General features: G+C 46.4%; 2 protein-coding genes across 2 annotated transcripts in view; one reads left to right on the top strand and one right to left on the bottom strand.

The window, feature by feature from the left end:
- The first annotated feature begins 55 nt into the window (after positions 1-55).
- armc8 (armadillo repeat containing 8) lies at positions 56-16,722 on the top strand. Its single transcript, XM_056579745.1, has 22 exons — positions 56-333; positions 1,481-1,557; positions 2,521-2,592; positions 2,793-2,935; positions 3,212-3,309; positions 3,411-3,503; positions 3,633-3,713; positions 3,841-3,916; positions 4,005-4,095; positions 4,267-4,327; positions 4,950-5,150; positions 5,369-5,464; positions 7,612-7,694; positions 7,989-8,070; positions 8,195-8,281; positions 8,550-8,642; positions 8,821-8,970; positions 10,559-10,654; positions 10,965-11,060; positions 11,317-11,410; positions 11,584-11,677; positions 14,247-16,722. Exons 1-22 carry the CDS (start codon positions 289-291, stop codon positions 14,278-14,280), a joined length of 2,043 nt encoding a protein of 680 aa, XP_056435720.1. The 5' UTR covers positions 56-288; the 3' UTR covers positions 14,281-16,722.
- Positions 16,723-17,911: 1,189 nt separating this feature from the next.
- The window catches only part of kcnh3 (potassium voltage-gated channel, subfamily H (eag-related), member 3), a 114,398-nt gene continuing 107,917 nt past the window's right edge, over positions 17,912-24,392 (bottom strand). The window contains exons 12-16 of the mRNA XM_056580402.1: positions 20,923-21,179; positions 19,392-19,492; positions 19,150-19,202; positions 18,807-18,958; positions 17,912-18,746 (exon numbers count right to left, since the gene is read on the bottom strand). Coding sequence (XP_056436377.1) covers positions 17,912-18,746; positions 18,807-18,958; positions 19,150-19,202; positions 19,392-19,492; positions 20,923-21,179 — 1,398 coding nt within the window. The remainder of the gene's footprint in view (positions 18,747-18,806; positions 18,959-19,149; positions 19,203-19,391; positions 19,493-20,922; positions 21,180-24,392) is intronic.

The following is a 24,392-nucleotide window of genomic DNA, read 5'->3' as shown; positions in this document are numbered from 1 at the left end:
AAATTTGGCGAATCTGGCAAAGTAATTCTTATCTACGTCACGTTTATAAACAAAATTTACTTATTTGGTAAATCCACTTTCAATCAGAGAGCTTGCTAACTGATGTTATATTTGACATATTTAAATCGCAGATAGCTATACGAGGGAAACGATACATATTCGTGATCGGTTATAAAGTTCTACCCGACTTTACTATATTAAGTTCATAATTCCACTTGCAGCTGCTCCGGGGGGCGGAGTGTCTGGGAAGTGTTGCTCCGATTGGGGCGCTCGGTTGGGGGAAGAGAGATGGCGTGCTTGTTGGAGGCCCCACTCCGCATCAGTGTGCTGTCTGTGAGTCTGATAACACATGGCTGATTTTACATTTCCTACCTATTCCTTATACAATAACGTTGGCTATGTGATACGATGCACGCTGCAAAGCTATGTGCTCGCTGTGTTTTTGAAGGTTTTTAAGTGGCTTACTAGCCTATAAGCTAAAGGTTTTGCAACCTCAGGGCGGTCCACTACGTAGCTGCTGGTGGGAACTATTTGGTTCTCAGGTTCACCCGTGCGGGCGGGAATAGTTCCACAGTACCGTTGACATATTGCCCTGGCTCCGGCTCCACAATGTTGGTTGCAGCAAAACAAGCGTACTACCAAGCTGTCAGTGCCGACTGGGATGAGTTAGCAGTTAGCTCGATTTCAAGTCATGTCAGATTCCCTTTGAAAATAGTAAAATACGCGGAGAGAATTTGTTTTGTAAACGAGTTACAATTTAACCACGGGTCCCATTCATTTTCAGTATCCAAGTAAATCAGCTGTTGTTTATTTTAAACAGACAAACTCAAACTAAGCTAGATCAACTAGTGAGTTTAAACGCTTTCTAAACTTAGCTGAACGCTGATTAGCGGTTGGCTTTAGCACCTTCCACAGTAATTAAAGCATATTTTCGCCATTACTAATTCATTTAACTAACATGTGAAATGTCTACTTGATAGTTATCACAGCAAAACTGTGATTGTGGAAACGCCCCCAAGTCGAATCGGGGTCTGTTTTGGAGCAGTTGCTTGCTACTGATATGATGCTCCTAGTGCTCTTTAACACTATAGAGCCATATCACATGGTGGGAGACCGCTAATTATTGAGTTTAAGTGTCCATTTGTTTTTATTGACTGATGCCATTCACATTGCTTTCTTGTGGTGTGGATGCTGAAATCCGGATGCTGATGATGCATGAGGATAATTATCTGCCGCATGCTCGAGTCCCCTCAGTGCTATAGATTTAAATAATTCTGTTTTCAAAAGTTGTTGTTATGGATACTGATATTGTGTCACTGCAGTGTTGTGACTTTACAAGCCATCAATGTTGTTCAGTCAACCACACATGTATTTTGTATGTCTGTTTCTCTGAAGTTGTAAAGATTCCTTTAACCTTTCAAAACATTTCAGTTGTGATTTTGTCGCTATCTATTGTGTTATTTCCTCCTTGAACTTACAGGAAGTCACTGCTACTAGCCGCCACTATGTTGACCGGCTGTTTGACCCCGACCCACAGAAAGTGCTGCAGGGAGTCATGTGAGTTCAAGTTCACCCGTTCGTGGCCCCTCTCAGTACAGATGTGTGCATGGTTTATTTGAAGACTGCATGTTCATGATTTACATTAGACCCATATATGAACCATGTATGGACACACGTCGTGTGGGGTCAAATTACGCCACTACAGCAGATCGCTGAGGACAAAACTATATAGGTTTTCTGCAACCCCTTTCTAATGTCAAATCTGATATTTACTGAGTACTGATACACTACAAACAAACATTTTTTGTATTTTTTTTTTTTTGCATTTACATTGGACGGTTATATTATCGTGTAAAGAGAGCAACTGATATGCATATGGGTTACCCTTGAGTTGGATAGATTATATTCATATATTGTGTTGTGGTCCGGATGGGACGTTGCGTGTGGCTGATTATGTTGTGTTTGTTCCTACCCAGCCCCCCCCCCTACACGTCAGGGCCAACTAGAAAGTGTATTTCAATGTCCGTTCAGTGTACTTTCTATTTCACAACCTTGCTCCTCTTAAACCCTCGGTGACCTGGGTTGTATTCAACTTTATTTATACCCCTGACTAGACAAGCTCTGGTTACTGTTTAGGCCCCTGCGCCCGACTTCATCGTCAAGCGCAGCAGTACTTTTCCACTAGCTCCATTCACCTGCTTGTGTTCAGCAATATGTGATTGTGTCATTACTAGTCAGACAAGTTTAACGACTTGAAATGTGGAGCAGGTGAACCCACATAAAGTCTATACAGCTGATCCTGAGGAAAGTATGCCGCAGCTCCTGTTGATTTGTAAATGTAGCCTGTATAATGTAGCTCCTATTCCTGCATTGTTAACATTCAGATAATATCAAAGCATCAGAAATAAAACTACCTGACCCTCACACAGTAAGGCAACGAATGGTATTGATGCATTCGCAGCTAAGGACATTTCATTAATCGGTTATCATGTCCGACTTTCTGTCTGTCTGTCCATACAGTGACATGAAGAATGCAGTTATTGGGAACAACAAGCAGAAAGCCAACCTGATAGTACTCGGAGCCGTACCCAGGTATCCTGCACACATTTTGTTGAATATTTTATCCATCTTTTTCTCTTTGCCTTGCAATGGCCCTTCTTTCACTTTTGTGCTTAATTTCTTCTGCTCACTAGAATAATATTGCTTTCAACTTCCACCTGGACCATCACCCGCGCTGTGGACTAAAGACAAACAAATAAACACGCTTGTGTGTATCTTTTTTTGGGGTCCAGGTTACTCTACTTGCTCCAACAGGGCTCTTCGAGTTCAGAACTGCAGACAGAGTGTGCCGTGGTTCTTGGCAGCCTGGCCATGGGCACGGAAAACAACATCAAGTCCCTGGTGGACTGTCATATCATCCCAGCACTGCTCCAAGGTGACTCTTGCTCTCTCTCTCTTTATTGCTCTCTCTTTTTACTCACCTCTAGCCCCGACGTGGAATTCTCTCTCTTACCACCAACATACATTCACATAAATATATCCATAGAAAAGACAGCAGCACAACTTTACTGAGACAAAACAGTTAAAGAAAGAACACAAAAAGCATGAGAAAAATGATTACATTCCATAGGTAATTCCCACCATCGTAGATCAGGTCAAAATTAATTTGTTTAAACGAAGAAAGAAAACGTCTCTGTCCATGCATTTTCAGGTCTCCTATGTCCGGACTTGACCTTTATTGAAGCGTGCCTCCGATGTCTCAGGACAGTCTTCATCAGTCCTGTAACCCCTGTGCAGCTACTCTATACGGTAAGAGCCAAACACCCAAAGCTTTCACTTTATAGGGGACTTTATTTGTCCTTATTTGTCCACTCGAGTGTAAACCTTTTATTCACTCCTCTCCCATGAAGGACCCCACTGTGATCCCCCATCTAATGTCTCTCCTGAGCCACTCGCAGAGGACCCAGGAGTACATCACACAGATCTTCTCACACTGCTGCAAGGTACACTCACTCACTACTCACTACTCACTCACTCACTCACTCACTCACTCAGTCACTCACTAATTTAACTGATACCACAATCATTGATGGACTGTTTGTGTGTGTGTGTGTGTGAACATCTCTCACCAGACCCCAGAGCATCAGACCGTTCTGTTCAATCACGGCGCCATCCAGAACATTGCTCCGCTTCTCACTGCTCCCTCCTATAAGGTAACGTATGCTCCCACAATTGGGCTTCCCATGGGTCCCTTTCACCCTATTAGTTTTACATTTTGGGTTCCTCTTTCTGGTATCTCTTTTCGCTGATGCGTCTCACTCCGGCCGGTCTCTCCTCTAGGTTCGGATGCAGGCTTTAAAGTGTTTCTCGGTCCTCGCTTACGAGAACACGCAAGTGTCCATGACACTGGTGAATGGTGAGAAAATAACTAACTGAGTCAAACTCACTAAAACCTCTCTTCAGTTTGCTAATGGAGTCTAATGGGTCTTCATTTCGTTTGACAGTGTTGGTGGAAGGCGAGCTGCTCTCTCAGGTATTTGTCAGAATGATGCAAAGGGATCAGCCCATTGAAATGCAGCTCACCGCTGCCAAATGGTGAGTGGGTGTACAGCCTCACTAACCCAGTAACCGAATATATTCCACTAGTCATATGCAAATATTTTGCTGGTGTTTTTCCGATCCTTTAACGTTTTGTTTCTCCTTCTACAATATTTTCCCTGTGTGCTTCGCTCTACCTCGCTCTACCTCGCTCTACCTCCCTCCCAGTTTAACCTACATGTGTCGGGCGGGCGCCATTGGGACGGACGACACTTGCGTAGTCCTAAAGGTTAGTATATTGATTTCTACTTGGCAAACCTCCTTTTATTTACCTGCAGAAGCTCCACGGCCTCATAAGTTGTTTGCCCGCCCTCTCTCCGGCCCCTTTGACGTAGCCTGTTCAAGGTGGGAATTGGCTGGTGTTATTCCGCCTCGCAATCAGTATAAAACATATCAACACGGAATGGGGCAGCATTCTTGTCCCCCATTTAAGCCTGCAGTGGATGTTTTAACAAAACCATGTTTTGACATGTCGGGTGAACCGACTTGGAGGACCAGTGGTGGGACATTTAGATGAGGGGTTTAGGTTGCGATTTAAACAGCTCTGAATAAGAAATGGACTCGATTTTAGCCAACCTACAGCTTCGGAACCTTTCTGACGCCATACGCTCCCTTGCTTCCCTTCAACTTGTCCTCCATCTTATTTCTGATAAAACAAACACAATTCAATTAAAACATTTGTTTGCGCCAAGATGACCTTGACATTCCAATCTTAGAAACCTGACCTTCAATCAAAATACAATTTGAGGCAATCTGACGATACAATTGCGGAAGCAAAGAACCACGGTGCTCGCATAAAATCTTTTTTTTTTAAAATGTTTTCACCCACCCACCCGCACGCACGCATACAGACGCTGCCGTGTCTGGTGCGCATGTGCAGTAAAGAGCGACTGCTGGAGGAGCGCGTGGAGGGGGCGGAGACCCTGGCCTACCTGATGGAGCCCGACGTGGAGCTGCAGCGCATCGCCAGCACCACCGACCACCTGGTGGCCATGCTGGCCGACTACTTCAAGTACCCCAGCTCTGTGTCCGCCATCACGGACATCAAGAGGGTGAGTGGACCCGGGGCTCTGCACCCACCACAGCGTTAAACCGCAATCATTAATTCGTTTTTATACCACCGTTGTTAAATGTTCGATCCTGATTGGTCAAAAGCGTTCCAATAGTATGGCATATAGCGTTTCCTTTTTCAATAAGCGGCGCAATATTTTGACTTCAGCTTTGGTTGAAATTGATTAAATAAAAAACGTGTGTGTGTGTTTGTGCACAGCTGGACCACGACCTGAAACACGCGCACGAGCTGAGACAAGCGGCTTTTAAACTGTATGCCTCGCTGGGCTCCAATGACGAGGACATCCGCAAGAAGGTGAGGGGTTTCAGCCAGCTTCTGTCTGAGGGGACCTATTTCTAATGTGTGACACCTTGCGGTCATTATCACTACCTTTCAATGGATAACCATTCAAACTTGTTGACACATTCTGTCTGCAAATTCTGTAGGCAAAATGCTTTCCAATTAATACCATGCTTACAAGGTCAAGATGTTTCAATATGGCATCAGAAATACTGGAGAGAAGTGGGTGATAATGTTTTACCTATAGCGGCATCTCGTGCTATGGAATTATCTCAATTATTGGTTTATGTTTTGCAATATTTTGTAGCCCTAACATGACTCCTTGTAGCCAAGAACGGTACCTTTCCAAAGGACATGTTTGTGTGTTTATATTTATTTGTGGCTTCTTCATCGTCCATCAACATGTTTATATTCTACACTAGGGCTGTAACGATACAAAAACTCACGATTCGGTTTGTATCACGATTTTTGACCCACGGTTCGATACATCCCACGATTTTTTTAAATTTAAAAAGCATTTTATTTAAACATAACAATTATCTTAATGTAACATTTAATAACAAATAATTTGGAACACTGAACAGAAACGAACAAAAATAATACTTTTAAAGTATAGCTAAATTAATAAATAAATAAATAACCAAAGATTGCAGTTGGAGGATGCTTGCAGGTAGGCAAAAACCCTCAACTAGTTTGGTGGTTTAGTCAAAAATCCTATTACCCTGCGTTCACACCAAAAGATGCAAAAAGTTGACGCGCGTCGTGATCCCATTCAAAGTGAATGTAGAGACGCGTTGCTGCTTTGCTGCCGCGGCATTTGCTGCCGAGAAAACGGGCAGCAAAACTTGATTTGCGGCGTGTCAAAATCTGATTTGCGGCGCGGCATGCCCGTGCCCGTGTCGGGCACGGGCGAAGGGCGCGTTCACGTATTTTGCGGCGCGTCAAATGCTGCTCGAGTTGAAATATTTCAACTTTTGACGCGCCGCAAACCTTTGACGCGCCGCAAAACTTGATTTGACACGCCGCAAAACTCAGGCGTCAACGCGTTCGGGCAGCAAATGCATCTTTTGGTGTGAACGCAGGGTTAGCGCTTCTTATTAGGCTATGTAGCTTAAATAATGACATTATCAGGTCGTATAGAATGCAACATGTTTAATAGCCTAACTTTCAATAGACATGAACGTCGCAATAACTAGGCATATGTTACGAGTAGCATATGCGTGTGCGCGAGAATGGCAGTGTGCGTATGTTTGTGTGTGAGTGACGTCAGCGAGTGAGTGGACGAGCGAGGGAGCGAGCGGTAGCGTGTGTGTCTAGTGAAGAAGCGAACGAGTCCGGTAGAATAAAGTACCCAACCTGTCAATAATCGGTGGCTGCTTCATTCCGACCTATAAGCAGTCCAACTGCCGGTCAAATCACACAGAACAATAGAGACAGGGATCACACAGGCAATTTTTTTCGCGCTTGGCCCACTCTGGATAAATGCCGTTCTGTCGCATATGAGGACTTCGACGGCTGTGGAGAAATGCAATCCTCCGTAGCCACGGAGAGATGTCATCACAGAGGGCATCTTGTCGCATTCTTACGGCATCGATACGAGGGGGCGGTGTCAGCAGACTATTATTCAGACAAATTATTAGCAAATTTCAATCGGACAATTTGACCGGAGAGTTAGAAAGGGCATATCGCGCTGCTGCCTTCTCACACCGCGAGACAGGTTCGTGGCTTTGAGTGTCGCGATTTCGGTTTCGATACGCGTATCGTTACGCGTATCGTTACAGCCCTATTCTACACCTTTTTGGAATGCTCTCCTTGCCCGCTCTTTCTTTGTTTCAATGCACTTTGTTAAGCACCCTGCGATTGTCCCTGATGATTAAAGGTGCTTTATAAATAATATGTATTCTTATTATTATTACTGGACAGATTGAGACCAGCTGATGTTCCCCCACAGCCATTACGGCACCCCATAGTGAGCACCGGTCTGGCCTAGTGCTGTGTGTGAATCTTATTTAGGTTACAATGCCTTTGGTCATTGTAAGGCTTAAAAGAGGGCCCATTCATTTCGAGCTTTTCCTATTTCCTTGAAAGTATTTGCTGTTGAACAAGAACTCGGGTGTACAGACAGATTTTTTTTTATCTTCTCTTATCTTCTGTTCCAACAGATTACAGAGACGGAGAACATGATGGACAGAATAGTGAGCGGCCTGTCAGAATCGAGCATCAAAGTGCGCCTCGCGGCTGTCAGGTAGAGTGCAGAGAGACGCCTTCCTTCCCCTATCCTCCCGCCAACCGATTGTTTGTATCTCCATTGTCTATCCATCCCTCAGTCATGGCTGTCGAAATCGATGACCTTCTTGCTCCTCAGCCTCCACTTTCACTCATTCCCTCTCTCGAATCAATCCATCTTCCTCTCGCTCAATCAGACACTCTTTGTCTTTCACGTTCCCCAAACCGCCTCCCTGTCAGGTTTGCTCAGGTTCTCTCCGACCTATCCCCTCGTCTCAATCCTCAAATTCTGTTTTTTTTTGTGTGTGAACAGGTGTCTCCACAGTTTGTCGCGGTCGGTACAGCAGCTGAGGACCAGCTTCCATGACCACGCCGTGTGGAAACCTCTCATGAAGGTGGGCGCCGTTGAAATCCCCCCCCAAGTGGGACGATGTCGTCTGCCAATGATGTTTCAGTTGGGAACGTATCGGTCCTTTGTCAGTATAATGAACCGTTGTGGTCGTCGTTGTTTTGGAACAGCTGCTGCAGAACGCCCCGGACGAGGTTCTCGTCATGGCCTCCTCAACGCTATGCAACCTGCTGCTGGAGTTCTCGCCCAGTAAAGAGGTGCACACCCTGCCTTCTTTACTTGCTCATCTCTACGTCTCACTCACTCACTCACTCACTCACTCACTCACTCACTCACTCACTCACTCACTCACTCACTCCACTCACTCCACTCACTCCACTCACTCCACTCACTCCACTCACTCACTCACTCACTCACTCACTCACTCACTCACTCACTCACTCACTCACTCACTCCATTCACTCACTCCATTCAATTTATACAGTATAATAAATGTAGTGTCTTTATGTGGACCTCTGTTTCCAGCCCATCCTAGAGTCGGGGGTAATTGAGCTACTATGCAGTCTGACTCAGAGTGAAAGCCCTGCGCTGAGAGTAAATGGAATCTGGGCCCTCATGGTAGGACAACTGTTAATCACTATTCTTGCAGTTAACTTGACTACCTTATTGTAATAAACGCAGTTCACTTTTCAACTAACCACACCAACTTTATGTATTATGCTCGACTATATGCAGATTGTATTTCTCAAGCAGACCGTGTCTGTCACTGCCTAATCATTCAGTGTGTGTGATGTAGAACATGGCGTTCCAGGCGGATCAGAAAGTGAAGGGGGAGATTGTGCGCTCCCTGGGGACGGAGCAGTTGTTTCGGCTGCTCTCTGACCCCGACACAAACGTGCTGATGAAGACCCTCGGCTTGCTGCGTAATCTGCTCTCCACGCGCCCGGTGAGGAGGGGGTAGACGGGTAGACGGGTAGACTCAATTCTACCACAATACACAACTATAGGGCTTATTATTGCTGACCTTAACTATACTTATAATATTGGAAATCTCATTTGGTTTTTCAATGGGCCATGTCAGTGTGTGTCCATACAGCTTATGGATGGTCATATATAGTGGGTTAGGGTTAGTGTATGTGTTTGTGGATACAGTCAGTGGCGGCTGGTGGTTTTTAAAGTGAGGGAGGAAGGACTGCGCGCTTGGTTGCCATTGGCCTGCTTGCACTGTTGGTGTATGGTGGCATAAGAATGTGAGACTCAAGTTGTTTCAGGGTGTTTTGGTGAACTACAAAATAGCAGGGAGGGAGTTATGTGAACAAAATGTATACAAAGCCACCAGTGGCATCACTGTAATTTGAGAAGGAAAGGATGCAAAGCATATTAGTCAAATCAGGCCTACTATTGATTTGTAATAGTAAATCAAAAAATCTGGGCCTATCATTGGGCCTATTTTTGCCCTCACTGCCTGAAGTTATTTAGCTATGTTTATTTTCAGTTACAATTGCTTGTAATGCTACCAGTAAGTCATGCATACCTAGCAAACCATGTAGCACTCACAACACTGACGTTGCCATTACTTCTGGTGACCTTGATTTTGGGAAGTGGTCTACCTCTTTCTTTGGTCGCTAACTTAGCACTGTAACTGAATGAATGGAATGCTTTTTGTAATAAGACGTTAACAATGTCCTCCGTTTCCAATGTTTCCATTGTGCATTTAGGATCGCGCTATCGCAGATTTCACTTGCTCTGCGTCTTTCAGACTGAACACCGCGGCAATGCAGACCGGGTTTGCTATCGACAGCGTTGCCAGATTGGGCAGATTTCCCGCCCAATGATGATCTTTCCAGCCTAACATGGTTAAAAGTAGCCCAATTGGGTGGGAAATCGGACCAATCTGGCAACACTGCTCAACATCCAGGGATCCTGCTTATTGGTTCATAGCGCAGACAGATAGATTTTTGCGCGAATCAGACCCCTTAAGGTCCCACCCACTCAGAGGAGGATTTTCCTCCTCTCTCCCATTGAAACCCATGTTATCCACCGGCCGCCAGTACTTTCGGGAAAATGAATGGGAGTGGACGGCGGCTTCCGGAGGACGTTCCTCCCTGAAGTAATTGTCAATAGGCGATAGGGGGTGCTAATGTCCCTTTACCCAGGGAAACGAACATTATATATTCAAAGGCAATAAAGTAGTCATATTTAAGGGCATTAATTCATTACAATAGTCTGGGCAATCTACATTTTTTATTCTCAACAATGTTAGGGAGGATCTTCCTCCCTCTCCTCAATGGAGAAGCCTCCACTGGATACAGTATATACATATTCATGAGCATGTGTTTGTGTATACAGTAAATTCATGAGCATGTGTTTGTGTATACAGGACATGCATATTCATGAGCCACACACACACCCCCTATCGATATATAGATGGATAGCTTATAGATGTTGGTCTATATAGGCCATCTGTGTACGGTACATCTTTATAACGCCCCCACACATTGTTGACCTGGCTTGTGTTGCCTCTGCTCCGTCAGCACATCGACCAGGTCATGAGCTCCCATGGGAAGCAGATCATGCAGGCTGTCACCCTGATCCTGGAAGGAGAGCACAGCATGGAGGTCAAGGAGCAGGTGAGCCTTTAACCCCCACTTCCTCCTTCTCCCAGGCGTTCCTCTAGCCTGCGGCGCACATCCAGCATGCTAGACCTCTAACTGTACTAACTGAACCGTGCTTTTAGTTTGCTGCTGATTTATACTTTAAGGGCAATTTCGGTTGACTGCTAAAGGTAACTTGAAATTGCCTGGTTAAAATTGTATTTAGTTAAACAAGGATGAGTAAAAGTAATAGTAACTGCAATGTTTGAGTGAACAGCAGTTCCTAGTTTACTTGTTCCACTGCATCAAAAAGTGCTAGGTGTATAACTGTTTGCTTACTGGGCAGACCCTGTGCATCCTGGCCAACATTGCCGACGGCAACACAGCCAAGGATCTCATCATGACCAATGATGACATGCTGCAGAAAATCAAATATTACATGGTAAGCCCATCTCCCGGGACAGTCCTCCGCTCCGACCTCTCAGTGGTTCACATGAAGCTGTGGTCTTGGACTCAGCGGGAGTCTCTGCTTCACTAGAGTGCTGAGGATCAGCAAACTCCCCCACACACATCGCTGTTTAGAAACCAACAGCCCATTTCGTTGAGCCAGTGCAACTTATCGTTTTTCTCTGTCTTTCTCTCTCTCCGTCACTGTGTCCGTCTCTCTCCATCTCGCTCTCATCCTGTCTCTTTGTCAGGGGCATTCAAATGTGAAGCTGCAGTTGGCTGCCACCTTCTGCATCTCCAACCTGATCTGGAACGAGGAGGACGGGGAGGGACTCAACATAGGGGGTGAGCCAGACTATATTAGGCCGTACCAGTTCCGGGCCCGTTGAATGTTACAACAAATAAATGCGAGTCTCAGGGAAAACAATCTTAGGATATCCATGGCAAATGAGACATTTGTTTTTTTTTGTGTGTACACGGTACCATTTATTGTACTGTATAAATGTATTGTATGGCAGGCTCCCAGGAGCGGCAGGATAAGCTAAGAGAGCTGGGCTTCGTAGACATACTACACAAACTGGCACAGTCCCCAGACACCAACCTCTGTGACAGGTGGGTAAACACACATACCTGCATGCATTCGACCATCCATACATACAGTCAGTGTTTGGGGTAACGATATTATTTTTTTTGGGTAACGAAGTAAAGTAACGCATTACATTTAAAGTATCGGTAACTACACTACTTTACTAGACTATAGTAATGCGCTTTCCTGCGTTACCCAAGCCATGTTTGCCTGCGTGTAAAGTTCTGGGCCCAGTTTCCCGAAAGCATCGTTAGCCCAAGTGGATCGTGAAGTGCGTCGTACAAGCATCGTACAGTTTTCACACCGTTTCCCAAAGGCATCGTTGGTAACGAACGTCGTGAAAAAGCTTGTAGCTAACGAGGACTCCAGGGGTACTCGTTGGATTCTAACAGCATCGTTAGCCTACTATAGCCTCAGTGGCGTCACAAGCGGACATACCGTGTATTGGATTTGTTTTATTAAAACACATCCAATACCACGGAATGCCCAGCTGGCACAATTTCGCAACCAAAAACAGTGGTCACGCCGATATATTACTCATAGACTACTGTTCGATTTAAACAGCAAAGATAGAGTCATGTTAGAAGTCAACAACAACATAATTGATTGCAGCAATTTAAAATTCCAAAAATACAAGCGCAGCCGAAATGAACCGATCAAACACCACGTCACAAGGCATATAATAAAATCAAATGATTCCATTACTCTTGTGTGGGAGGTCGCTTTCGAGCTGCACTTGCTGTCTCCCTCTGATTTTAATTCAACCATCGTGGTTAAAATGTCTACACTCAGGCGTGAACTCATTATTGTATGCGGGTATCTTCATTCATAAAAAAATTAAAACATTTGGGAGTATGAAATAATCCAAATTATTCTAAAGAGGGCTAGACTCCGTGCGCAGCCCCGCCTTCTCCAGTGAACCAAGAAAGCCCGCGCCGTGAAGACCGGGGTTGACCCCCTTGGTTTTATACAGCAAACTTGAGATAAGAAGGTGAAATCGCCAGGCGTGCCAAGCTGCGACCGAACCGGCTTGGCAGTGTAAAAAGACCTATATCCTACATCATCCTGCCCAACAATATGGGCAGGATCTAGACCAAGCTCTCCTAATCGGGTCAGCAATAGCCGTGTGTCAATGCCTAGCCTCTGCGTTTGAATGATAATGAATGAATGGAACGTTGCATTTTTAATGTCTACAAATATTCTAGACTAGAGTGCGCGCCAATCAATGAAACCTTATGCGGAATCAGATAAAGTCTTTGCTACGCAAAGCATGTTTCAGAAATAAGCACGTAATTTTCACACAAGCTATTTTTGATTTTTGTTATATGGAAGGGGGGAAAATGCCATGAAAAAATGTACGCACAGTGCATTCAGGATTAGGACCGATACATGTCGGCCTAGGCCTAATCAATTGTGTTTTAATATCTTTAGCATTCAAATTATTGCAGTCTATTATTTTCGTAGGCTACTCTGCTGTTGGCCTTGATGGGGAGATATTTTAACGCTTTTCAACCCCATTTTCCTGCGACATTCCTGCGTCTCCCTCAGTACGGAGCCCATTTCAGCACCGTGTCAGTAGACAGTTACAATCCTACGAACGTCGTGAGTGCAGTGAACGCTCGTCATGTTAAGAGGAGTTTCGTAAACGCTACAAAGAAATTCACGATGGTTCGCAAGATCCATCGTGAGAATGATCATACGAGCCAAGATCCATCGTTATCGGGAAACGAGGCCCTGATCTGTTGTGGTGCGTGCATGCGTGCTGCCTGTGTGGCTGCAGCGCCTGCTTGCCTCGGCACGTTGCCATAGCAATCGATTTGAGTGACGTAGCTGCTTGTCCGAAGGAGTGTTCAAGTGTTGGAGCGCAGAAGCAGGTGACACAGAAAGACCGGCTGGTTGCAGGGTGCATTGTATGACATGCTTCCCCTGTCGACTACTGAATCGCCCAGATTTAGAAAAATACTAGATAAAATACCCGCGACTCGCAAGCCAACATCTGGCAGGAAAACATTTGCCCATTACCTGAACAAGTGTTATACCGACATGGAATCGAAGCTCAAAATTATTTTTGAGTCCTCCCTGGATCATGTGTCCACCACCGCGGACATTTGGTCGGCCAACAACAGAAGTTACTTAGGAATGACGGTGCACTGGATAGACGGCATTACTTTAAAACTTTAGAAGGCTGCTCTTGCCTGCAAGAGGTTGAGAGGAAGACACACTGACAATGTCATAGCTTGCGAAATAGATCAGATTCATTCAGCCTTTGGGCCACATAAAGTAACAGCATGTGTCACCGCTGCTTAAGTGCGTTTCTGTTTAAATTGTATGGGATGTGACCATACAATTTATAAAAAAAAAAATATATATATATATATATATATATATATATATATATGAAAAAATATTCAAAAAAAAAAAAAAAAAAAAAATATATATATATATATATATATATATATATATATTTTTTTTTTTTTGAATATTTTTCATTGATCCCTTAGTTTTTGTTCTCATGTTTGCCAAATACTGGTGTGCACCTTGCGGAGCATCCAACAACATTCCCCCTGTTCTGCTCTCGTCGTCCGTTGTCCACAGGGCGAAGACGGCGATGCAGCAATACTTGGCGTGACCACCGAGGGAAGCTCCTCTCCCCGCTCCCCCTCCAACCCAGCCCTCTCCACTGCCAGCCTAACTAACAATTGTCGGGAGGATCATCATGAACTTTTTTCTTTTTGCGCATTGGTTTCAAGTTTTCTTCTTGTTGTGTTGCACACAAAGACACGGTTCTTTTTATTTTTTGAGTTTTTTTGTGTCTAAACTACAGTGATCAACTCTAAACCCCTCCCCTCCACACCTGCCTCAGACTGCCTCCACCTCAGCATGAAGACTCTCCACAACGGTCGCTCGTTTACCTGGATCATCCCAGGGGCCACAAGGAGCTGTTTTTTTTCTTTGGCTTGGTGTTTTATTGACGAGAAACAAAAGGAGACAAATATATCCTTTTCCCTCTGGGACTGATGTGGATTTTTTATTAGTTTTTTTTGGTTTGGTTTTTGGTTGTTGTTTTATTTTGGGGGGGGGGGGCAGAGGAGTTGGGCCGCCTCTGCGGTCAGGTCCTTGTATCTGGTGCGCTTGGACTAACCAACAGTGGAGACTTTGGACCTGCAAGGCAGATGGAGAAGTTGGATTGGCGGGAGAGTTCACGAGGGGGGTTAGGAGAGTAAAACTTATTTTGCTAATGACTTATTCATTGACTATTTAACAATTATGTGTATTGTTATTTTAAGGAAGGACATATTTCGGAAAAGATAAAAAAGCAAAATGGCTTGAAGTTCTGAGATTTTTGGTGTTTTTTCTTTTGTGGATACATACCTCGTAAATATATATAAATTTATATATATATGAACACAAATATATTTTTGGGATTTTATTTTGTCCCTTTGTTTGCCGTGCCCCCCCCCCCCCCTCCCATACCCCTACCCATCTCACTATAGTGCAGTTGGGTTGAGGCACCTTGACAGAGACACCAAACAAAACTAATATCAACCATACCATCACCGACATTATTTCCCCTCTATCCTCTGTTCAAGTAACAATTTAATTAGGGTATTCGTTATTAATGAGCACCGAGTATCAAAGCTTATAATCGCGCCATCTTCCCTCCACTTTACGACACTAATGCTGCCGTTCTGTAGCTTTGATCGTTTCTCTTGCGGGCCTCTGAGCAGGCCTGCTCAGACAAAACGACTGGAGCGGGCGGCGTCTGTGACTCTGCAGAGGTTGACATTGATTGCCCCATCACTGTTGGGAGATTCACTTGTCCTCGTCTTGCCTGTCAAACCCAAAGCCCAAAGCTAGCGCCTCTCTTCTACTCTCGTCAAGACGAGGACAAAGGAGCATGTAATCATGATATCAAAAAAAATAAGTTAAACGACTGAGCCCTAGAGGGTAAGGCGCTAAGTGGCTCCACCACAATAGACATTAAAACGAATCTTCTTTTCCTAGGTGGTTTGATTCACTCTCTGCTCAGAATCTTACTATTAGACTGTTGTCCCCAAAGCATTTCAATCATTAATGAAAGCCCTAGAGAGAATGAGTGTTACCGTTCAAATATATGCACACCTGAAAGATGGACTCTGTGTTGTGTGACTTATTTAACTAAAGGATAGTGTACATTTTTGTTTTTACATTTTCTTACAGTTTGATCTAAAAATAGTTTGGACCTGAGCTGCAACTCATGAAATCGCAAAAAATAATGTAATTTAAAATAATAATCCAATCACCGAGAGAGAATCTGGAGCTTTCATTCGATTGCAGCTCAGCAGAGTGAACACCAATGTACAAAGTCAGATGAACGTGGTTGAATTGAATAAAAATCTAATTCAGGCCTGTGGTTTGGAAAAATGAGCAAATGCGTCTTTTTTGTTTTATTTATTAAAAAAACACTTCTTTATTGTAGTTTACCGTATGTATTCCTTGTAAAGTTTCTGTAACAGTAGAAGTGAATAAAATATGCCGGAAGCCTATCCACTTCCAGCAAATAGGCAGGTGTGTGGTGTTAACCCACTTGCCCTCAACAGCTCAAACATTCTTCATGCAAATAGCTGTGACATGCATCTTGAGGGGCACAAAAAAAAGTATCTTATATCCCTTTCAATTCCAACCCTTAAGAAAGAACCCCATATAATAAGTCTATGGTTGTCTGCAAAATTGGCCCGTTTCATATTTCAATGCGTCGTAATGGTCCTGGCCAAATTACCACGCAAAAACCCGGCCCACTACAGAAAATAGATATCCCGAACTCTGGCAGTCTGTGTTACAAATAACCTGTGTTGTACCCCAACCTGCTGAAGAAGGTAATCTCCTCAGGCAGGATAACGCTTGGCCAGCAGACTGTGGCGATGGGCCTCTGGGATTTGAAGTCATTTGTCGCTGCTGTTTTTGTCGATTTTGACTCTTCAGCCAGCGGTAGTGTGGCTCGATGGCTGAGGTTGTTGGGGCTGCTGTGGCGGGTAGCAGATGACCGGGGGTGTGAAGTCTTGTGCTGGGGGTCAAGGTGTGTTCTGGTTAATGTACAGCATGTGTCTGTCGCTACATAGGCATCAGGGGGGAGAGGCTACACCCAGCACGGTGAGATGCTTCCGGTCCTAAAGTGAGTACAGGGTGGGAGGGTCGGTGGAGCTACAGCCCGCTGCTCTACAGCCAGTGTCTCGTTGCGAGACACACCATACAAAGTATATTCTCTGAACACGTTCAGTCATAAAAATAAATCCATAACTTAATAAATATTTGTTTCCTTTTTAAATAAAAAGTGTGACATATTCTCCTTGGGTGAAGACGGTGGCTTTCCTCGCATGATGGAATCGAATGTTTGCCTGTAGTTAAGGTAACAGACCGTAGGAGGTCTGTCACGCTATAGAGAAGGCACGAATGGTTGAATGGCTAAAGCTCAGGGTGGGGAGTTGGGCCCGGGGGTGATGTTGTTTCTGTACAATCTGATTAGCTGGTAGTAAACAGTCCGTGGGGCAATACAGAAAAAAATAAATGTATTGTCTATGACTTTCGTGTCTTCCTCACCATCCCTTGAATCAAACCTAAATCTTTGGCACACTGACTCAAACCCTAACTTCTCTGCTCCACTAGGGGTTTATTCATGCTTAAATAAGACCATCTCTGTCTATGCTTGCTCACTGAGAAAAGAATGGTGTCATATGCCAGATATTGACAGCTGTAAAATGTATCCTCTGCCTGCGTGTATTCTGACATAAAGATGGCCTTGGCTAAAACCTAGCATGCACAAAGCTACTGGTTGAAGTGGGAATGCCTGCCCTTTAATTGTAGTGGTTTAATGGTTGAGCTCTCAACATCCATGTTTAGAGGCTTAACAGCTGTATTATAGAACAGGTGCTCAGTTTTTGTCGGCAAGGGCCGAGGGTTAGAAATACAGAAAGGATCCAGTGACCGGTCGAGTTCTTATCTATGGGATGGAGGGGAGGCCAATGCAGCCGTTGTGTGGAACCTGTGAGACAAATCTCTCCCACTCAGACACCATCGAGGAGAGAAAGGCTTGTTTGTATTGAATAGTGACAGCTGCCCCCGTCCAAGTCGCCTCCCAGGTGTACCGCGACCGTATATGGTAGGCTTCTCCCTCCTCCATCGCTTCAACGCTCTGCCCGATCAGAGCATCGGGCATCTCCTACTGTCAGCCATTTCTCCTCTCTCTCTCTCTCTTTCTCTTTTCGTCCGCAGCTGCAGGTCGTTCATAGGGTGTGTCCCTCCTCGTCTATGAAACTGATGCCGTGCTCTGTGGGGAAACTCCCGGCCTCTGGAGGCCCTGCTGCCCACTCCCGCATCTCCAGCTCCTGGCTCCCAGGGGGCCCGGTTGTGGCGCATGGCGGCGGGGCCGCGTTGGACCAGGACCGGACGTGGCCGTTCCCACCCCTCCGCCGCTCCCTCACCGAGTCCAGGGAGAAGAAGCGGAGGGAGAGGGCCGAAGGGTGGAGGGAGGGTGTGGGGGGGTTGAGGGGCGTGAATGGGGCGGACGGCCCGAGGGCCCGGGGCCTGCCGTCCCCCGGAGAGGAGTTGAGTGACGGAGGCGCCGAGCAGGGGAAGGGTGGCGGGGGCGCGGGCGGGGGCGTGTCCTGGGAGGGTGGAGGGGGGAGCAGGCCGCTGCCGTCACAGCTGCCAGGGAGAGAGAGTTGGGGGCCCTGGCAGGGGGAGAGAGAGGAAGAGGAGGCGGAGGAGGTGGACAAGGAGAAGGACGTGGAGGGGGACGGTGTGTGGGAAGCCAGGGGAGGCTTCTCCTGGAGCGAGGGGATGGGAATGCCGTCACTGGAACCAGCATGGAGGCTCTGTAGACTCTGGTAGCCGGGGGAGCCGTCGGGGTCACCTTCCCAAGGCGAGCGTGGCTCGCGGGCGGGCGTGGTCACCCCGGACTGTGTGCTGAACTGTGGCTGTAGTGGCGGCGGGGGAGAGGAGGAGGAGGAGGACGAGGGGGGCCTGAGGGCAGAGGAGGACGCCGTGGGGAGGAGGCACCCGGGGAGGTCCATGCCCACGATGTCCCCGCCGTCCAGCAGGGTGCCGGGTGCCTGGGTGCTTTGCAGACAGCAGGGTGGGATGGAGGGCACGGACATGGACAGGCAGGTGCTCATTGACAGTAGGCTGGTGCTGCTGGGAGGCGGGGTTAGGCTTGGCGTCAGCACCGAGGTCATTGGCTTTGGTGGTATGCAGAGGAGGGGCCTGAGCAGGTTGGTCATTTCCTGAAGCTCCTGGCTGAGTTGAGACACTTGCCTGGTGAGACAGTTCATCTGTATGAGGGGAAGAACATATTTGTATTATTTGTGATTTATTACACCTTTTTATTACACTGGCTCATCTTGATATAACACAGCTTCGGACTTACTTGAGGCTGGGTATAGGGACTATTCAGGGAGGATATTTAGATTTCAACAGACACAAGCGTCAATATGTATTGTTTATATTACCCAGGATAACTCACCTCATCTGTTAGTTTTGACACACTCTGCTTGATCTCAAAATTATCCCGGCTCCCTACAGGAAAAAACACATGCTCAATGTTATCTACACACCTGGGTTAAAGGAGAGGAGAGAGGAGGCTAGTGTGTGTGTGTGTGTGTGTGTGTGTGTGTGTGTGTGTGTGTGTGTGTGTGTGTGTGTGTGTGTGTGTGTGTGTGTGTGTGTGTGTGTGTGTGTGTGTGTGTGTGTTTATGTGTCTGTTACCTGGGAAAGGGGAGGATGGACCCATAGGTGAGTTGATTGGGCTAAACTCAAACTTCTGTGAGGCAACGGAGTGGTGGTCTGTTTCAATGCCATCCACAAATCTATGCAGAGAGAGCGAGGGGAAAGAGGAGGTGGAGGTGGAGGAGGAGGAGGGGAAGGAGGAGGTGGAGGGGAAGGAGGAGGATGAGGAGGTGGAGGAGGAGGAGGGGAAGGAGGAGGATGAGGAGGTGGAGGAGGAGGGGAGGGAGGAGGAGGAGGGGAAGGAGGAGGTGGAGGGGAAGGAGGAGGATGAGGAGGTGGAGGAGGAGGGGAGGGAGGAGGAGGAGGGGAAGGAGGAGGTGGAGGGGAGGGAAGTGGAGGAGGAGGAGGGAGGAGGGGAGGGAGGAGGAGGAGGGGAGAGAGGAGGAGGAATAGGGGAGGGAGGAGGAGGGGGAGGAGGAGGGGAAGGAGGAGGGGAGAGAGGAGGAGGAATAGGGGAGGGAGGTGGAGGAGGAGGGGGAGGAGGAGGGGAAGGAGGAGGTGGAGGAGGAGGGGAGGGAGGAGGGTTAGGTGGAGGTGGAGGAGGAGGGGAGGGAGGTGGAGGAATAGGGGAGGGAGGAGGAGGAGGAGGTGGAGGAATAGGGGAGGGAGGAGGAGGAGGAGGGGAAGGAGGAGGTGGAGGAGGAGGGGAGGGAGGAGGAGGAGACAGATTAAGGAGCGAAAGGAATATTGCAGCGCTTTCTGGGAGCAGCGCAGTGTGTCTCCTATGAGATTAGAACATTGAAAATGTCCCCGCTGAGGCCATTGCGAGGACAGCTTTCTTTGATGCAATCTCATTTGAATGGTACTTGAATGTAGTTGAGTTGAAAGGGAAAAAAAAACAGCCATTAACATATTTCCACTGAGGTATCAAATGTGTGCAGATGGAGAAGTAATATGCATTTCTATATAACATGTTTATATATATATCAATGAATATCAGTGTGCCTTTGCATGTATTAACAGAATGTCATAATAAAAAAACAAAAAACATAATTTCCCAGTGGTTGCCATAGCAGCCAGACACTCCTGTTGAAGTATTTATAGATGTGTCTGCACTCCCTTACGCCCATGCACAGACTGTGTGTGCTGATGTATGTGCAAGTGCAACTGCATGCATTTCTGCATGACCGTGTGTGTGTGCGCGCACACGTATTCGCACGTGTATGCATTTATGTACAACTATGTGTGCAAGTGTATGTATGTGTGTGTTTATGCATGTGCGTGTATGTTATACATAGGTATGTGTTTGTACGTGTCTTTGTCTGCATACGTGTGTTGTGTGTGTGTGTGTGTTTTTGTATGCACGTCATACATGAATAAACGTATGTATACATGAATGCATGCAGGTGTGTGTGTGTGTGTGTGTGTGTGTGTGTGTGTGTGTGTGTGTGTGTGTGTGTGTGTGTGTGTGTGTGTGTGTGTGTGTGTGTGTGTGTGTGTGTGCGTGTGCGTGCGTGCGTGCGCGCGTGTGTGCGCGCGCGCATGTGAGCACGCATGTGAGCACTAGTACCTAGGGCTGAGTTCAGCAGGAACTGCACTGAAGCTGACCACAGGTATCTGCAGGGAGGAGGGCCGGACGTGCTCCGTGGGGCCCCGGTAGGCCCTGGGGGGCAGCAGAGGGGAGCGGATGGGGGAGTTGAGGCCCCTGCCTGGGCGCAGCGGGGAGCGTGGGGCGCAGGACACGGTGCCCAGCTCATCGTCCCCCTCCTCATCCTCCCGGATGGACGGCAGCTTCTTCACCAACCCGCCGTTGCTCTCCCAGTCCGCCTGAGAGTGAGAGGAAAGCAGGTGTGTTTTTACTATTTTGTTGATGTAATTACATATTGTAGCCAGCAGGAGGCAGGCAAAGTCAGTGGTTCGTAGTTCCAAATGCCGCGTTGTATTGGATGTTTCAGTGGCTTCACTAGTATGCTTCCTTGACTCCGAGCAGATGAATTGGGGCTGACTCTCTTTTTACTCTATATACTTTCAAAAATACTCTTTGATCCGACTTGGTACGTGCCAACATTTTGCCTGACAGGTTCGATTCATCATTTTGAATAGGTTAAATTGCATAAGGTTGCATTCCAGCGTGAAATATCTTACGTCAGATGATATCAACATGAGACAAATCGAAATAATCAGTAAATTACATCACGTCAAAGAAAGCGAAGAACTAAAATTAAATACATAAATACACAGTGTTGCTGCTGCTACAGCACAAGAGACCCTTTCGTGGATAAGAATAATGAACGCCACAGGTCTCATCTGCAATGAATGAATGATTTGACTTAAATGAGCAGTGAACCCTTTCAAATAATGCTTAAAATTCTTAACTGTTAACAGTTAGTTCATTCTTATTACTGAATTAAGAAATATTAATAAATTGTTAATAAATGCACCCTTATTGTAAAGTGAAGATGTGTTATTGTATTCCCTGTGTGCACACGTAGTAATAGAGTGACTGTCCACGCATATTTTCCTTTGGCCGTATAATGAAATAATTTCATTAGCTTTTATTGTCCTGGTTGCGATGCTGCTGTTGTTGTTGTCTGAGGGGAATGATGGTATCGGCCAATCATACGTAGCGTAGAGCTGGCTGCTCAACAGGAACACGGCAGAGCGAACGGAACAGGACAGCCATCACAGCCCTTAATGACACTTCTTCCTACGCCCCACAGCCTCAATCCCCCAGCCCGATTCCCACCCCCTCTCTCTCTCTCTCTCTCTCTCTCTCTCTCTCTCTCTCTCTCTCTCTCTCTCTCTCTCTCTCTCTCTCTCTCTCTCTCTCTCTCTCTCCCTCCCTTTCATCTCTCAATCTCTCTTTTCTCCCTTGCCTCACTCCTCTCTCTCTCTATCATCTCTCACTCCCCTATCCCTCTCTCCTCTCTCTCGCTCTCCCTCTCTCCCTCTCTCTCTCCCTCTCTCCCTCTCTCCCTCTCTCTTGTACTCTCATAGTCTCTCTCACTCCTCTCACTCCGCCTGCATTCAGCATTCCCTCCTTGTCTTTCCCTCTTGATATTTTTCTCCCTTGCTCTCCCGTGCCCCAACCAGCCAAACTCTATTTATAGCGCTTTGGTTCTAATCTTAGCTCCCAGCACCCGGGAGGACCACGGCGCACCCCCCTACTCGTGGGCTCCGCACGTGCCACACCACGCTATATTTATCTTTGATTACTTCGGAATGCAATGGATGAATGTGTGCGTGTGTGTGCACTTGTGTGTGTGGGTGGGTGCATGTGTGTCTGTGTGTATCTCTTCTTAGAGTTTGTTGATATACTATTTCAGGGTTGTTTAAGTTCAGGTATGTCTGTTTGAAATAGCGTGTGTATGATGACACCCACTGAGCAAATAACTGCGGATCAGGGGTGCATGATTTGCTTCTGAATTGCCTTTTCGAAAAACTCTTACTTTTCCTGCATCTGTGTATTTGCGCTGCCTTCTGTCCGCGTTTAACTGTGTGCGTGTATGAGTGTGTAGTAAAAGAGTGTATCATGTGTTTCCGTCGTCACTTTTGTACGTGTCCATCGTAGTGTGTGTGTGTGTGTGTGTGTGTGTGTGTGTGTGTGTGTGTGTGTGTGTGTGTGTGTGTGTGTGTGTGTGTGTGTGTGTGTGTGTGTGTGTGTGTGTGTGTGTGTGTACCACCTCTCAGAAGGAGAGTACAGGATGTGCTGTCAGGCACTCCTTTGTCCCCCATTGGAAATGTGCTCGGTGCATTGAGACAACTGGTCGCCATGGCAAATTGTTGCATGTCCTCTCTTCACATTCACACACACATGCACACCTACATATGGTAATGAACTGTATTTATCTATCTAGTAAGAAGTGGTTTACTAAGCTGATCTCAAATCAACAGCAAGGCCAAAGGCATGAGACCAGAATTCAGCACGCAGATAGAAAGCCAAACACTGCATCAATGAGTAATGCAAACATACAACTAGAATTAAATTTGATATAAATAAAGCAAATGTGTGTGGAAAAACCTGCACACATTTATGCACGCACACAAACACACACACACAGGACATATGCACACCACTAGCTGTGTGTGTGTGTGTGTGTGTGTATGTTTGTTTCGTTTGTGTGTATGTGTGTTTGCATATATTTGAGAGAGAAGATATGCTGCTCAGACACTGCATGTTTGTATGTATGTATCCCTATCAAAACACAACACCACACATTTACACATGTATACATACACACACATACACACACAACGCCCAAACACACACACCTGCACACACAACTACCAGCTCCCACAATCAGCAGCTAGCGTGTGCCGCGTTGCCCTTCAGCAGCGAGAGAGAGAGAGAGAGAGAGAGCGAGAGCGCAAGCGAGAGCGCGCGAGACAGAGACAGAGACAGAGAGAGAGAGAGAGAGAGAGATCAGTAGATATGAGAAACTAGAACCTTTGGTCGTCCCCCGCCTTCCTCACATCCCCCCCCGCCCCCCTCCCCCATTCCCCTTCCCACTCTTCCCCCTGGCAGTCTGTTCTATTTATACCAGGCAGGATCCAATCTTAGCAGCAGCAGTGTGTGGGTGTGTATGTGTGGATGAGAGAGAGGGAGCAGCCAGGGAGAGCCCTGCCTCCCTCTGGTCTATTCTTAGCAGCCGAGCTGTCTTCAAACAGCAGCGCAGAGCTATTTCTGGCTACCTCTTGAACTCCGCTGTCAATGCTGCGCCAAAGATTGCCTCCACGTGTGTGTGTGTGTGTGTGTGTGTGTGTGTGTGTGTGTGTGTGTGTGTGTGTGTGTGTGTGTGTGTGTGTGTGTGTGTGTGTGTGTGTGTGTGTGTGTTTGTGTGTTTGTGCATTATTTGGTAACAGAAATAAAGCTCCCAAAGTTTAACCTTGCCTTACTTTATTGCCTGAGTAAGTGCCATTGTTTGTGTATGTTTGTGTGTGTGCATGGGTTAATGTGTGTGCATTTTTATGCATGCATTTTTGTATGTATATGCATGCATTTTTGTATGCATACACACGTGTCCGTGTGTATGCCGGTGA

This window comes from Gadus chalcogrammus, chromosome 20 (genome assembly GCF_026213295.1).
Source record: "Gadus chalcogrammus isolate NIFS_2021 chromosome 20, NIFS_Gcha_1.0, whole genome shotgun sequence".
Classification (NCBI taxonomy): Eukaryota; Metazoa; Chordata; class Actinopteri; order Gadiformes; family Gadidae; genus Gadus; species Gadus chalcogrammus.
This window is presented reverse-complemented; position numbering and strand designations above follow the sequence as displayed.

Excerpts from the sequence above, each read along its gene's own strand:
- armc8 (XM_056579745.1), top strand. The coding sequence starts at position 289 with ATGGCGTGCTTGTTGGAGGCCCCACTCCGCATCAGTGTGCTGTCT. Across the intron at positions 8,071-8,194 it reads TGTGGAAACCTCTCATGAAG|CTGCTGCAGAACGCCCCGGA; the intron begins GTGGGCGCCGTT and ends GTTTTGGAACAG. Across the intron at positions 8,282-8,549 it reads AGTTCTCGCCCAGTAAAGAG|CCCATCCTAGAGTCGGGGGT; the intron begins GTGCACACCCTG and ends CTCTGTTTCCAG.